A 12,767-nucleotide genomic window follows, 5' to 3' on the forward strand; every position below is an offset into this window, starting at 1 on the left:
ACTGCACTTCCTCAGTGTCAAACAGTCCTGACTGCACCTCCCGAGTCACCTTCAGAGCTGGGATGAACTCGTCACGGAAGTCTTAACCCAGGAAAGGAGACTTTGTTTCGCACCCTGCAAATGTCATCCCTTTCCACTGAGAGGCTCGCCCCCCTGGGAAGCACAGGATCCTGCTCCCAGTGACAAGTGTTTATGTAACAGCCCAGGTCTGCGGGCCCTAGGGGGGCCTCACTCTCAGTCTAGGCTCAGAGTGAGTTTGGAAACGCCCCGGAAAATCCGCGCCTCTCTCTCCTCCCAGAAGGAAGATGGGGACGCTGCTTCACAGGACAGAAGCAATATGGTTTGGCAGATGGAGAGGGCTTCTAGCGCAGGAAGGATATGGGGCAGAAATTAGAGGAGCAGTTTTTTTTTTTTCTTTTGAAGCCTGTCTACCGCAAAAAAGCTGGGGTGACAAAATACGGAAGCAAGAGGGGTGAGATGGGTAAGAAAGACGGGCTCCAGGAGAGAGGATGGGAGGACCCACTGGGAGTGAGCAGGGACCAGGCAAGGGACGACGGAGCTGAGAACCCACGTGTGGGCAGCAGCTGGGTCAGTCTGGTGACAATGAGACATCGGGTCCCAGGATTTCACAATAGTGATGCTGAGCTTCCAGGCCAAGCAGATGGGACCATGGGGCATTTCCAAATTGCAAGGGGAAGTTGGCTAGGGGAAGGGCTCTAGCAGGGGGAATTCTGCCTGTCATGTTGAATTTAAGATGGAGGTGAAAAACCCAAGTGCATCCCAGGAATCATGGCCTTCCCATCACAGAAGGCTTCCAACAGAGATGCCCAGCTGGGGAGGAGAGCCCAGCTGACCCAGCTTCTTCCTGCTCTGGTAAGGGCTCTGTAGCAGACGCTCCTGGGCTGGCCCACCCAGTCTCTTCACCCTCCAGAAGGAGCTGGGGGGAGGTAATCTTGGAGTTGATCAGGAATTTCTTTACTTCCTCCAAGGGACAGTGAAGTTGCAGCCAATGGTATCTCTCCCCACCCCACCCCCTTCAGATCTAGAAGGAAAAATTGGTCATCTGCTCTCTTCGAGGCCCCAGGCTCACACAAATGCCATCTCAGGGTCCCCAGCCACAGCAGTGATTCAGGCCATTTACTCAGATCCACGTTAATGAGTTTTTGCTGTCACCTAATTAGTTCACAGTGAACCCAGCCTTGAGAAGAAAGAGATAAGAGTGGGTGGGGGAAAGGACAGAAGGAAGTCAGACTGGCATGTCACACAGCACAAAGGCAGGACTCCAGTTCCACATGGGGTCCCCTACTCCCAAGAGACCCAATACTCCTTTCCCAGCTATGGGGACCTCTGAAAGCAGACAGGGAATGCTCAAGTGCAGGAACCCGGAGAGCATCACACAAGGAGAAGGGGCAGTGCAGCACTAACTGTAAGGCCCCAGTAGTGGACAGGCCCCTTCCCACAACTCCATGTCACAGCAAAAGGCCTTGGCTCTTGCTGCATTTCCACTAAGACGGAACCCACCACCTGCTGGTGGGCGTCCCCCTTGAAACAGAACTGGAGGAAGCAGATGGCCCAAGGCGAGGCCCATCTGTCCTCGAGCCCTCGAAGGTCACCATGCCACTGGGTGCCTGCGGGTGCAACCAGCCCTTACCACACCAGAGGTCGTGGGGCATCTGCCAGCAGCGTGCCCCCACTTCCTATGGCCTTCGGCAGCCTAAAGTCCAGAGCCCAAAAGCCCAGAGAAAGGGGAGCTGGGCAGCGCAGTGACCCGGGGTTTCCCGTCCTCGGACGCCGGGTGCGGCGTTCCTGGAGGTCAGTCAGCGCCCTGCAGCCCCGCGCCTGCCTCCGGAGCTAGCAGCCGCGGATGCTGGCGCGCGCGGGACCAGGCGAAGGCGCCGATGGACAGTCCGGTGCCTCCCACGCGGTCGCTGCGCCCCAGCACCGCGCCAGGCCCAGCCCTCTCCCGCTTGGCCTCAGCAGCGTGGGGGGGGGTGTGCGTCGGGAGAGGCCGCCGCGGCGAGCACCACCCTCCAGGGCCCGCGGGCGCTAGGCCCGGGAACACTGCCATCCACTAACGGGAGGCTCTGAACCCCCGCCTCACTGCGGGGCAAGGCCCAGGCAGCGGCCGAGAAGTCTCCCCGCTCGCGGCCCCACCTCCCGGCCCGCCGAGGCCCGCCGAGGCCCTCCGCCGCGCCCACCCTCTCTAGCCATGCCTGACCGGATCTGGCCCCAGCCCCCCGGGGCGACACCACCTTCGCGCCCTGAAGCAGAAAACGTGTCCCCTGGCCCCAAAGTGTCCCTGGACGACATATGGCGAAGCCTGCTCGCCGGATCTGCAGCGTCCATCAGCAAACCGCGTGGCTTGGACCTCGGGCGCGCGAGGACCCCCGACAGAGAGAGCGCGGCCGGGCCAGGCTGTGGACCCTTGGCCAGCTCTGGAGGGGCCACCGCGCCCCGGCTACCGCAGCCCCCTGGCTCCGCTCACCCTCAATGGAGATGACGTGCTCCCGGATCTGGTTCTGCAGCGCCAAATCCTCGATGCGCTCGATCAGGTCGTAGATGGCGTAGATATTGGGATGCACGGACTCGAAGCGCTGGATCTCGGCCCGGATGGCCGCCGAGTTGGAGAGTGCGAACTGCTGGGGGGGCCCGCTGGCCAGCTGCTGCGATGGGCCGCCGCCGCCCCCGGCCCCAGGCCCCGCGCCGCCGAACTGCCCGCCGCCCCCCGCGCCGCCGCCGCCGCCGCCCCCCGGAGCAGCCAGGCTCTGCTGCTGCTGCGGGCTCTGCCCCCCGCCCGCCTGGAAGTTCATGGCTCCGGAGCCGCGGGGCCCAAGGCGGGCCCGGTCAGGGCCCGGGGCGGCGCGGCGGCGGCGAACGGGCGCGCGGGGTTGGCGGGGCCGGCGGGGCCGGGACTGCTGGGCCGGCGGCGCGGGGCTAGTGCATGGGGGCCGGGTCTAGGGGCCGAAGCCACGAGGCGCCGCCGCGCACGCTGTGGCCGCCGCTGCTGGGCGCTTCCCGGCGCCGCGATCCCGCTGCCTCGGCGCAGCCTCCAGCGGCAACAACAACGGGACCGGGAGCGCGCGGCCCGGGCCCTCCCCCCGCGTCATGCGCACGCACCGCCGCCCCCGCCGGCTCCGGCACACGCAGCCCAAGCCCCCTCCCCGCCGCCCCCGCCCCTCCTGCGCGCCGGCCCAGCGCCCCCGCCCCTCGCTAACTCGCCGGCTCCGCAACCTCCACCCCCGGCCGCGCTCCAGCCCCGGCGCCGGGCCCCTCCCACCCAGCCTCGGCCCTTCCGCCTCCTGACCGGCCCCCACCCACACCGCCTGGAGGGCCACCCGCTGGCGGGGGACAGCTGCCCCGGCCTCCTCCCGGGCCCAGCTGTCGCTTACGCCTCCCTGCTCTTATCTGGGCGGGGTGTCGGATCTCTGGGCTATGCCCAAACAGTGCCCTGCGCCCGAGGGTGCCGATGAACGCGACTGATTGGCCCAGGAGCCCGCCAAGGCCCAGCTGCTCCTGGCTTACAGTGTCCTGCCTTCAGTACGGCACAGGCTCCCCTGTCCCCAGGCCCCGAGGTCAACCCTAGAGACCACTCCGCCGCCGGGGTTCTCTCCCTGGCTTTCTGCCCCCGCTCTCCACTGCTGGCTGCAGCTCAGAGGCTGGGATGAATTCTTGGCGGCTATTTCCAGTTCTCCCTGAACGCTTCATCGGTGAGCCCCTCGAAATGACACTTTGAACAACAAAGTCCCCACTCTTATCCTCTTGTGACTGGCCTCTCCTAAAAGACACCCCCCTGTCCCCCGGACCGGGGGGCTTTGTTTAATGCTGCTGGACCCCAGTGGTACATAGAGGAAGAAGAGAAAGGAATCAAATATTATGCCTTTTCCTCCCTGACCCACCCCCCACCCCATCCAGGAGACTCGCCAGGGTCCACATGGCTCTAATATTCCTTGTCCTCACTCCCTTGTCCATCCTGTCCTTCCACTCTTTCTGGGGCCAGGGAGCTCTCTTCAATGTCCCAGTTACCAGAGCATTCCCATTGCCAAGGCTGTCTGCAGTTCTAGCTGTGCCCCCCACCCCCAACACACACACACATTTCCTAAAACCCACCAGAGGGGGCATGTGCAGTGCAGTGGCCCCAGCCACTGAAATCTGCCAAAGATGTAGCAGGATATCTGCTACACCCAGATATCCTCAGAGATAGTGGACACATGTCATCCTTTTTACACACATTTTCACTTCCTAGGTCAAGCTGGACCTTTTCCTGGTGTAAAGTTGCGCATCATCTGACTACTCACACAACTTGGTCCCAGTACCAACCCAGTCACCATTCCAAGGTTTCTTGAACCTTCCAAAGAACCAGGTGCAAGGTAATCAACCCTCGAGGCATCCCATGCTCCTGAAGGATGCAGGTTTCTGTCCACCTGTATGACCTTAAGGATGTCTTGAACCCTCTCTGGGCTTCATCTACAACATACAGTGGTTAAACAGAAAACCTAGCTGTGACATTCTACAATTTTAAAAGCAACATCCAACATGCCTTTTAGAGACCTAATTAGAACTTACAGCAAGAAGTTACACCAGGTACACCTGCCAAAAGAGATGCTAAGGGTAAAGAGTTGCCCCAGCAAACAGCACACACCTGTTTTAGCACTGATGGGCTAATCTATGTATCTGTCCTCTATTAGTATATGAGTCACATGCGGGCAGGGAGAAGATCTGCTTCACCGTTGTATTCTCAGCATCTTGCACAATGCCTGGCATGTAGTGTATTTTTAATAAATGTCTATATAATGAATGAACTGGAGGAAAAAAACTAGAGATAAGTTTGTTCTGTACCTTATAAATCTAAACTTACATTCTCAAAGCAATATTTGGGGCACTTGCTGCCACAAGTAAGCATGAGCTATGGGAAGACTAGGGTAGATTATTTTTAATCAAAACTGGCCTGTAAAATCCAGGATGTGAAATCTCTGTGGCTACAGAAGCCCAGAGGAAAATCCACAGAAATCCACAGGCCAGGTTGGTACTCAAGATTCTCTACACAGTAACACATTAAGGACCTGGTTTCTGAGCCCAGGTTTGAGTAGAGGAAGTGTACTAATACTAGGTGAGCAAACATCTAAGTGACCCATACATAGTTTTCATATTTTTTAATAAAACCATCTGATTTCTTCCTTACAGTTGACCTACAAGATATGTTCTCGGAAGGAAGAAACATGCTCAAAGGGATTCAATAACCCACCCAAGGTCATATAGCTGATAAGCACAGGATAAGGGATCAAGATTTGTGCCCGGTTCCAAAGTTCATGTTTCTTTCACAGTCCTGCAAGGGCAAGGTGGAGGAGGGGACCAGGGAAAGGGGCAGCCCTGGGGACAGATATCCTTAGTTTGGTTGAGCAGCCTATAGGTACTGGTCTTTGAGCTGAAGTCAATTTGGGAGTCCAGGGTGCCTTGGCGTCCATGCTGACATAAGGATTGGCCTGGGTAGGGGCCACCTGAGCTCCCCAGAGCTTCATCACTGCATCACCAATACGGTCACTCTGACGTGCTCCAGATGACGTTGGTGTCTAGAGTGACAGAGGCCCGGGCTACTGGCGGGGAAGGGAGCGGGTCCTGCTGTCGCCCAAACCGCTAGGGACTAGCATAACCCCCAAAGCCATCCCCGCAGGCACCCAGGCGGTCAGCCGGAGTCGGGGAACGCGGGCCGAGCCTCGCACGTGGGTCCGCAGGGCCGCGGGCGGGGACAGCGCGGCGCCGGACTACAAGTCCCACAATGCCCCGGGCCGCGGCGGCGGAGAAGGAGGGATGCCTCAGGTGCCAGCGACCTCGGCTCCTGCAGCCCGGAAGTGCCCGAGGGGCCGAGATGGAGCTGGCTGAGCAGGGCGGTGAGTCCCCGCGCCACGACCGCGCCCACCCCGCCGCGCAGGGCCGCAGCTGGGCCCCGCTCGCCCCGCCCAGGGATCGCCGTGCCCTCCTGCGGCTCCGGGGGGCGGGCAGATGGGAGGGCTGATGAAGGAATGGAGACGGGGAGGGTGAAGATCCGGGAGGGATCTGGGGTCTGGCGGTCGGCTGGGTTTGGAGAGGCTTCCAGACGAGGCGCAGAGTCGGGCCGCCGCGGGGTGGGGTTCGAGGGGACTAGGAAGGGGCCGAGTTGAGTGGGTGGCAATGCTTGGAGGCTCCAGATTGCCAAAGGGCGGAGTTTGACGTTTGGTGTGGGGGAGGTTTTGGGAAGCAGCCCCGTGCCACCGGTGGGGTGTGGGTAAATTGTAATGCGTGAGGGTAGGATGGGGGCCCATTTCCACCCTTGAAGAAACTTTAGCGACAGATTAGATGAGCTTTGGGGTGAAGTAGGTGAAGGAGTAAACTTTGGGATGAAGTGGATGGAAGAATAAAGTCTTTGGGGTGAAGTCTGGTGGGGGTTAAATTTGGGGGCGGGGTCGCTTAGAAGGTCAAGGTCCTTACCTTGAGATAGGGTTTGGGTGAATTGGGGAGCTAGTTAAAGACCTAGAACTCAGGTTACAGAGAGTTAGGACTTGGGATTTGGAGATGGGAAGAGAAATGAGGAGGCAAGTTTGGGGCAACTGGGAGTCAGAGCAGTCTGTGCCGTGGGGTGGGTAAGGAGGCAGAGGCATTAGGACTGTGGGAGAGTGTGGTGGTTGGAGGGCTCCTGACCAGGAAGCCCACCCTCACGAGTTCTTTGTGCCTCTCCAGCTCGGTAGCGCGGCGGGCAAGGCAGGCGCCATGACCCTGATTGAAGGGGTGGGTGATGAGGTGACCATCCTTTTCTCGGTGCTTGCCTGCCTTCTGGTGCTGGCCCTTGCCTGGGTCTCAACACACACTGCTGAGGGTGCGGACCCACTGCCCCAGCCCTCAGGGACCCCAACGTCAGCACAGTCCAGCGAAGCCATGGCAGCTACCGACAACATCAGAGGAGAGGCCCCAGGGGCTGAGACCCCCAGCCTGAGACACAGAGGTCAAGCTGCACAGCCAGAGCCTAGCCCAGGGGTCAGAGCAACACCGCCACCCCCGGACTCCCCACAGGAGCCCCTAGTGCTCCGGCTGAAATTCCTCAATGATTCAGAGCAGGTGGCCAGAGTCTGGCCCCAGGACACCATTGGCTCTTTGAAAAGGTAAGAGGGGAAGAGGACAGGAGTGAAATGCTAAATAGGGTGGGAATGATCACAGCCACCAGAGAGATCTGAGACCTCCCCCTCATTCTAAGCTCCCCAAATTGCACACCATACTTGTTCCCCTGTGGCAGACTGCCCCCTCAGAGGCCATGGCCCTGGGTGGCATGTGGAGGGTGGAGTGTTGTTCTGGGGCGAAGAACTAGGGTTGCCTGAGGCCTGCTTTCTTACCCAGGTCCCTCTCTCCTCAGGACCCAGTTTCCAGGCCGGGAACAGCAGGTACGACTCATCTACCAAGGGCAGCTGCTAGGAGACGACACCCAGACCCTGGGCAGCCTTCACCTCCCTCCCAACTGTGTTCTCCACTGCCACGTGTCCACGAGGGTCGGGCCCCCACATCCCCCCTGCCCCCCGGGCTCAGAGCCAGGATCCTCCGGGCTGGAAGTAGGCAGCCTCCTCCTGCCCCTGCTGCTGCTGCTGCTGCTGCTTCTGTGGTACTGCCAGATCCAGTACCGGCCCTTCTTCCCCCTGACGGCCACTCTGGGCCTGGCCGGCTTCACCCTGCTCCTCAGTCTGCTGGCCTTTGCCATGTACCGCCCGTAGTGCCTCCACGGGCTCTTGGTAGTGCTGCTGGCCCCTCTGGACATTGCTCCCCGCGCCGTGGTGGGAGCTGCTGTTTGCCCAGACCTGCCTCTCCGGCCTGCCTCTTCCCACTAACCTGGACCCCAGCCCTGCGCCGCAGAGGACTCCGGGGGCTGGCGGAGGCCCCTCCCTGCGACCTCCACGGCTCTGGGCCACCTCCTGGGACTGCTGGCCCTCAGCCCCCACTGACGGTAGGCTCCTCAGGGTCAGGCACCTGCTGTCACTGCCTGGGCCCTGGGCAGAGCCGGGCAACCTCCCTGGGCCCGTCTTAGTGTTCTGTCTGAGGACCCAGCCACCTTTTGTCCCTGACAGCTCCTTGGGCTGATTTAGGGACCCAAGAACAGTGGAAGGCTGGCGAAGGGGAGCTGGGAGGGGCAGAAGAGTTCTTGGAACCTGTGCAGATTAAAGTAACTGTGAAGTTTTCTCTCTTGGTGTGTGTCTGCGTGTGTGGGGCCTGTGGGGCCTCTGGGGCCGGGGAGCCCCGGCCCACTGGGAGGAAAGGGAGTGAAGGGCACGGACTGGGCCCAGGTCCTCACCAACCTGCCTTTCCCTCGCCCCTCCGGCCGCCAGGCTTCAGCGTTTGGCTCTCTGGCCCCGCGCCCGGATCAGCCCCGCCCCGGGGCCGCGCGCGCACTTCCTGGAGGCGGGGCGGGGCTCACCGCGCCGCGGCTCGCAGCGCCTGCCGGGAGCCACGTCTCCGCTGGCCTAGCGCGGCGCGGGGATTGGCGTCCGGCGGCGCTCCGGGGGCTGCTGGGAAGATGGCGGACTCGGTGGTCAGCCGATGAGGAGGCCGCAGGGGGAGCCCGGCACCCGGGCCCCGAGACCAACTGAGGGAGCGACCTGCGCGGGGCCTGGGGAGTCATGTAGGGGTGGCGCCTGCGCGGCGGGCAGCGGGAGGGCCGCGGGAGCTGGCGTTGGCGGCGGTGGCCACGGTCTCCTGTCGTCCCTGGGCAGGGGTGGGTGTGGGGACTCCCGACCTCGGCGACTCCGCGCCCTTGCAGAGCTGCGCACTGGGGCCCCACGCGCGCTCTGCGAGGTGGGCACTGCATTCTCATCTCACGGGTGAAGACACTTAGGCAGAGAGACGGAGAGGAAGACCCTTGTCCAAGGTCACGCCGCTGGTAAGTGGGAGCGCCCAGCATGGAACCCAGCACCGTCCGGCCTCGGAGCCCGCGTTCCGCCCTCCGTGCCGCCGCCGCCGCCTCCTGCGGAAGGGGGAGGTGGTCGGAAGGGCGCTTCGCCGGGGCCACCTGGGCTCCAGACTGGCGCGACCACTAACCCGGTTAATGACCTCGGGCTTAACTTAAGCGGCCTCTTCGCTGCTCTGGGCCTTGGTTTCTCCACCTGTGAAATGAAGTAATGCCCGCCCTGCCTACTTCTCGTGTGCGTGTAAGAAGCGTCAGAGATGATGCATATGGAATTGCTTTGTAAATAGTGCTGTGCTGAGCACACTGAAAGATTATGATTACAATTTCAAAAGAGTGGAAGGAGGCAGAGCAGCGGGTGGGGAAGAGGACCAGAGCAGTCACAAAAGGCTGCTCTGACCCCAAACCCTTCTAGATGGGGAGTGAGGTAAGGTATAGATAGTAGGTGTCTCTCTTCTTTGGAGAAAACCTCACCCCCTTTTCTGGCCCGCCCCTCAGGGTCTCCATCACCCAACTCCATGCTTCGAGTCCTGCTCTCTGCCCAAGCCTCCCCAGCCCGGCTGTCTGGCTTGCTGCTGATTCCGCCAGTACACCCCTGTTGTTTGGGGCCTAGCAAGTGGGGGGACCGGCCTCTTGGAGGATGCCCCAATGCAGGCCCTGTGCAAGGGCTGCAGCGGCTTCTGGAACAGGCAAGGAGCCCTGGGGAGCTGCTGCGTTGGCTGGGCCAGAACCCCACTAAGGTGCGCGCCCACCACTACCCCGTGGCACTTCGTCGTCTGGGCCAGCTCTTGGGGTCTCAGCCGAGGCCCCCTCCTGTGGAGCAGGCCACACTACAGGACTTGAGTCAGCTCATCATCCGAAACTGCCCCTCCTTTGACATTCATACCATCCACGTGTGTCTGCACCTTGCAGTCTTACTCGGTGAGGAGGGGCGTGAGGAGGGTGTTGGGGGGTGCTGGGTGCTAATGGAAGCATAGAACAGTAGAGGACCCGAGTTCACAGAGACTCAACCTCTCAGGTTTTTGCCCAGGAACTGCACATATCCAGGCACACTTCCCTTCCTGTGATGGCAGACATCATATGAGTTAAACATTCATTCCAGCCTAAGTGGCCACCCCAGATCCCTTCTGGGGGAATAGGGTGCTCTTGGGAGCCACCACAATTTGTCAATTGGCACGAGATGAGAGACTGTTTGCCGTCTAAATAAGGTCTTCCCCACAGACTGTTCTGATACTTCACATTCACACAATATTTTACATTTCTTCAGTGTTTGTACCTAAACTCTAGCACACCTTCCCATTCAGGAAATGGAGAGGAGAAAGGTGGGGCATTCACTAACCCCATGCTTGGAACAGAGCAGCACAGCTATTACTAGGACTGCCTTTGACCTCTACCTCTCAGGCTTTACATCAGATGGGCCCCTGGTGTGTGCCCTGGAGCAGGAGCAACGACGACGGTTCCACCTCCCTCCGAAGCCACCTCCCCCTTTGCAACCTGTCCTCCGTGGTGGGCAAGGGTTGGAAGCTGCTCTGAGCTGCCCCCGTTTCCTCCGGTATCCACGGCAGCAGCTGATCAGCAGCCTGGCAGGTGCTGGAGGGGGTTAAAAGCAAATTGGGGGGGGGGGTGCTGAGGAAGAGGAGAAAGATGGGCTGAGGTGGAATTTAGCCAACTGGAGGTCTGGCCTGAGGGTCCAGTGTGATAGGCTGTTCTTCACAGAAGCAAGGCCAGAGGAACTAACTCCCCATGTGATGGTGCTCCTGGCCCAGCACCTGGCCCGGCACCGGTTGCGGGAGCCCCAGCTTCTGGAAGCCATTGCCCACTTCCTGGTGGTCCAGGAAGCCCAGCTCAACAGCAAGGTGGGCTTGCCTCCCACCTTCCCATGCTCCTCTGTGTCATCCTCAGCAACCTGGTCAAGCCCAGCCCTGTCCCACTTGGTTGGCCTCTTCCTGCAGCAAACACACCAGCAGGCTGCTTGCTCTGTCCCCTGGGACCTCCATCTTTGCTCACTCTCTGGCTTGCTCTACACCCATAACTAGCATGTGTGCCTAGAGCTCTGCAGTTTTCCAAAGCACTCTTAGCACCATCCTAGCTTCACTGATCCCACTCCTCAAAGCCTTCAGGGCCAGACCCCAGAGATGTCCCCTCTGCTTGTTTGGTGATTAGTTTGCAGCTTATGACTGCTTATGCTGTTGAACTTGTGGTGTGTATGTTGGCGGTAGAGGGACTATTCTGCTTTACAGCAATGTTACAAGCTTGAGGGCCAAGGCTCAGCTTGCAAAAGATGCTGGAGAAATATTTCTTGCTGGGTAATGAACTGCTCTTCCTCCACAGGTGGTACAGAAGTTGGTTCTGCCCTTTGGGCGACTGAACTACCTGCCTTTGGAACAGCAGTTTATGCCCTGCCTTGAGAGGATCCTGGCTCGGGAAGCAGGGGTGGCACCCCTGGCCACAGTCAACATCTTGATGTCACTGTGCCAGCTGCGGTGCCTGCCCTTCAGAGCCCTGCACTTTGTCTTTTCCCCGGGTTTCATCAACCATGTCAGTGGTATGCAGCATGGTGGCTGGCTGGGGACCCAAGGGCTGGCGGGCAGGGGAGAGCGGGGTGGTCTGCACCCCAATGCACCCCAGTCCCCCCCTTCCTGCAGGCACCCCTCACGCTCTGATTGTGCGTCGCTACCTCTCTCTGCTTGACACGGCTGTGGAGCTGGAGCTCCCAGGATACCGGGGTCCCCGCCTTCCCCGAAGGCAGCAAGTGCCCATCTTTCCCCAGCCACTCATCACCGACCGTGCCCGCTCCAAGTACAGGTGGATGGGGTAGCTTGGGGTAAGGGGAGGGGACTAGCCCAGAAGACACTAGAAAGCCAAAGGGACCCATGAGCTGCCCAAGCTGACTTTTAAGGGTCATAAAGAACAGTGGGCCCCAGGGCAGCAGAGGAGTTTGCCCAGGGTGGTGATGCTGGGCAGGGACATCCTAGGATGAGACTCCAGGCCCTTCCTGCTATCAGTGTCCTTTCCCCTCAGTCACAAGGACATAGTAGCTGAGGGGCTGCGCCAGCTGCTGGGGGAGGAGAAATACCGCCAGGACCTGACCGTGCCTCCAGGCTACTGCACAGGTGAGCTCTGGGGCTCTGGGCAGGTGGCAGGCTGGGGAGACGGAGCCCTGGCTGAGGCCACCGGCCCTTCTCCCCCCAGACTTCCTGCTATGTGTCAGCAGTTCTGGTGCTGTGCTTCCCGTGAGGACCCAGGACCCCTTCCTGCCATACCCACCAAGGTCCTGCCCGCAGAGCCGTGCTGCCTCTAACTCCACTACCCACAACCCTGCCCAAAGGTAAGGGAGGCAGGGTGCAAAGCCTTGGCCACCTTTGACAACAGCACCTGTGAGCTATGTTCCTCCCCCTCCAGGGTGGTGCTGATGCTGCGGGAACGCTGGCATTTCTGCCGTGATGGCAGGGTGCTGCTGGGCTCACGGGCCTTGAGGGAGCGGCACCTGGGCCTAATGGGCTACCAGCTCCTGCCGGTGAGTTGCCCTGCCCTGCCCCGCCGGCATCCTCACCCCTAGCCACGGTAACCTGCCGCCCTCTCCCCACAGCTGCCCTTCGAGGAACTGGAGTCCCAAAGAGGCCTGCCCCAGCTCAAAAGCTACCTGAGGCAGAAGCTCCAGGCCTTGGGCCTCCGCTGGGGGCCTGAAGGAGGATGAGGGCATGCAGGCTGGGTTTAGGATGGCCCCCCCATGGGGGGTGACAATTTGCACTTTGGCTCCCATGTTTTGTTTTTTCATTAAAGTCCCTTTCCTTCCCTGTTGCGAGTCTTGTTTCTGGGACAGGGAGCAGGGCTGGGTTGCCTATGTCTTCTC

At 60.5% G+C, this 12,767-nt stretch overlaps 3 protein-coding genes across 7 annotated transcripts in view; 2 read left to right on the forward strand and 1 right to left on the reverse strand.

Moving 5' to 3' along the window:
* AGAP3 (ArfGAP with GTPase domain, ankyrin repeat and PH domain 3) overlaps positions 1–3,074 on the reverse strand; it is a 56,127-nt gene extending 53,053 nt beyond the window's left edge. For 2 of the 4 annotated variants that reach the window (XM_045564998.1, XM_045564997.1), the window contains exon 1: positions 2,486–3,064. In XM_045564998.1, the coding sequence (XP_045420954.1) occupies positions 2,486–2,810 (325 nt within the window). In that variant the 5' untranslated portion in view covers positions 2,811–3,064. Of the gene's footprint in view, positions 1–2,485 lie in introns of all 4 variants that reach the window. The other 2 variants (XM_045565003.1, XM_045565002.1) reach the window with 2 other exon arrangements.
* A 2,703-nt stretch (positions 3,075–5,777) lies between these two features.
* TMUB1 (transmembrane and ubiquitin like domain containing 1) lies at positions 5,778–8,193 on the forward strand. Its single transcript, XM_045565006.1, has 3 exons — positions 5,778–5,885; positions 6,712–7,130; positions 7,379–8,193. Exons 2-3 carry the CDS (start codon positions 6,742–6,744, stop codon positions 7,728–7,730), a joined length of 741 nt encoding a protein of 246 aa, XP_045420962.1. The 5' UTR covers positions 5,778–5,885; positions 6,712–6,741; the 3' UTR covers positions 7,731–8,193.
* Positions 8,194–8,441: 248 nt separating this feature from the next.
* FASTK (Fas activated serine/threonine kinase) lies at positions 8,442–12,711 on the forward strand. Of its 2 annotated transcripts, none has more exons than XM_045565010.1 (10): positions 8,442–8,632; positions 9,413–9,835; positions 10,316–10,501; positions 10,631–10,770; positions 11,246–11,459; positions 11,560–11,719; positions 11,936–12,027; positions 12,107–12,242; positions 12,317–12,431; positions 12,504–12,711. In XM_045565010.1, the coding sequence occupies exons 1-10, from the start codon at positions 8,551–8,553 to the stop codon at positions 12,609–12,611; spliced, it is 1,656 nt and encodes a 551-aa protein (XP_045420966.1). In that variant the 5' UTR covers positions 8,442–8,550; the 3' UTR covers positions 12,612–12,711. The 2 variants fall into 2 exon arrangements, with proteins under 2 accessions (XP_045420966.1, XP_045420967.1); XM_045565011.1 differs by having other exon boundaries at positions 10,634–10,770.
* Positions 12,712–12,767: the final 56 nt, after the last annotated feature.

This window comes from Lemur catta, chromosome 11 (genome assembly GCF_020740605.2).
Source record: "Lemur catta isolate mLemCat1 chromosome 11, mLemCat1.pri, whole genome shotgun sequence".
Taxonomy (NCBI): domain Eukaryota; kingdom Metazoa; phylum Chordata; class Mammalia; order Primates; family Lemuridae; genus Lemur; species Lemur catta.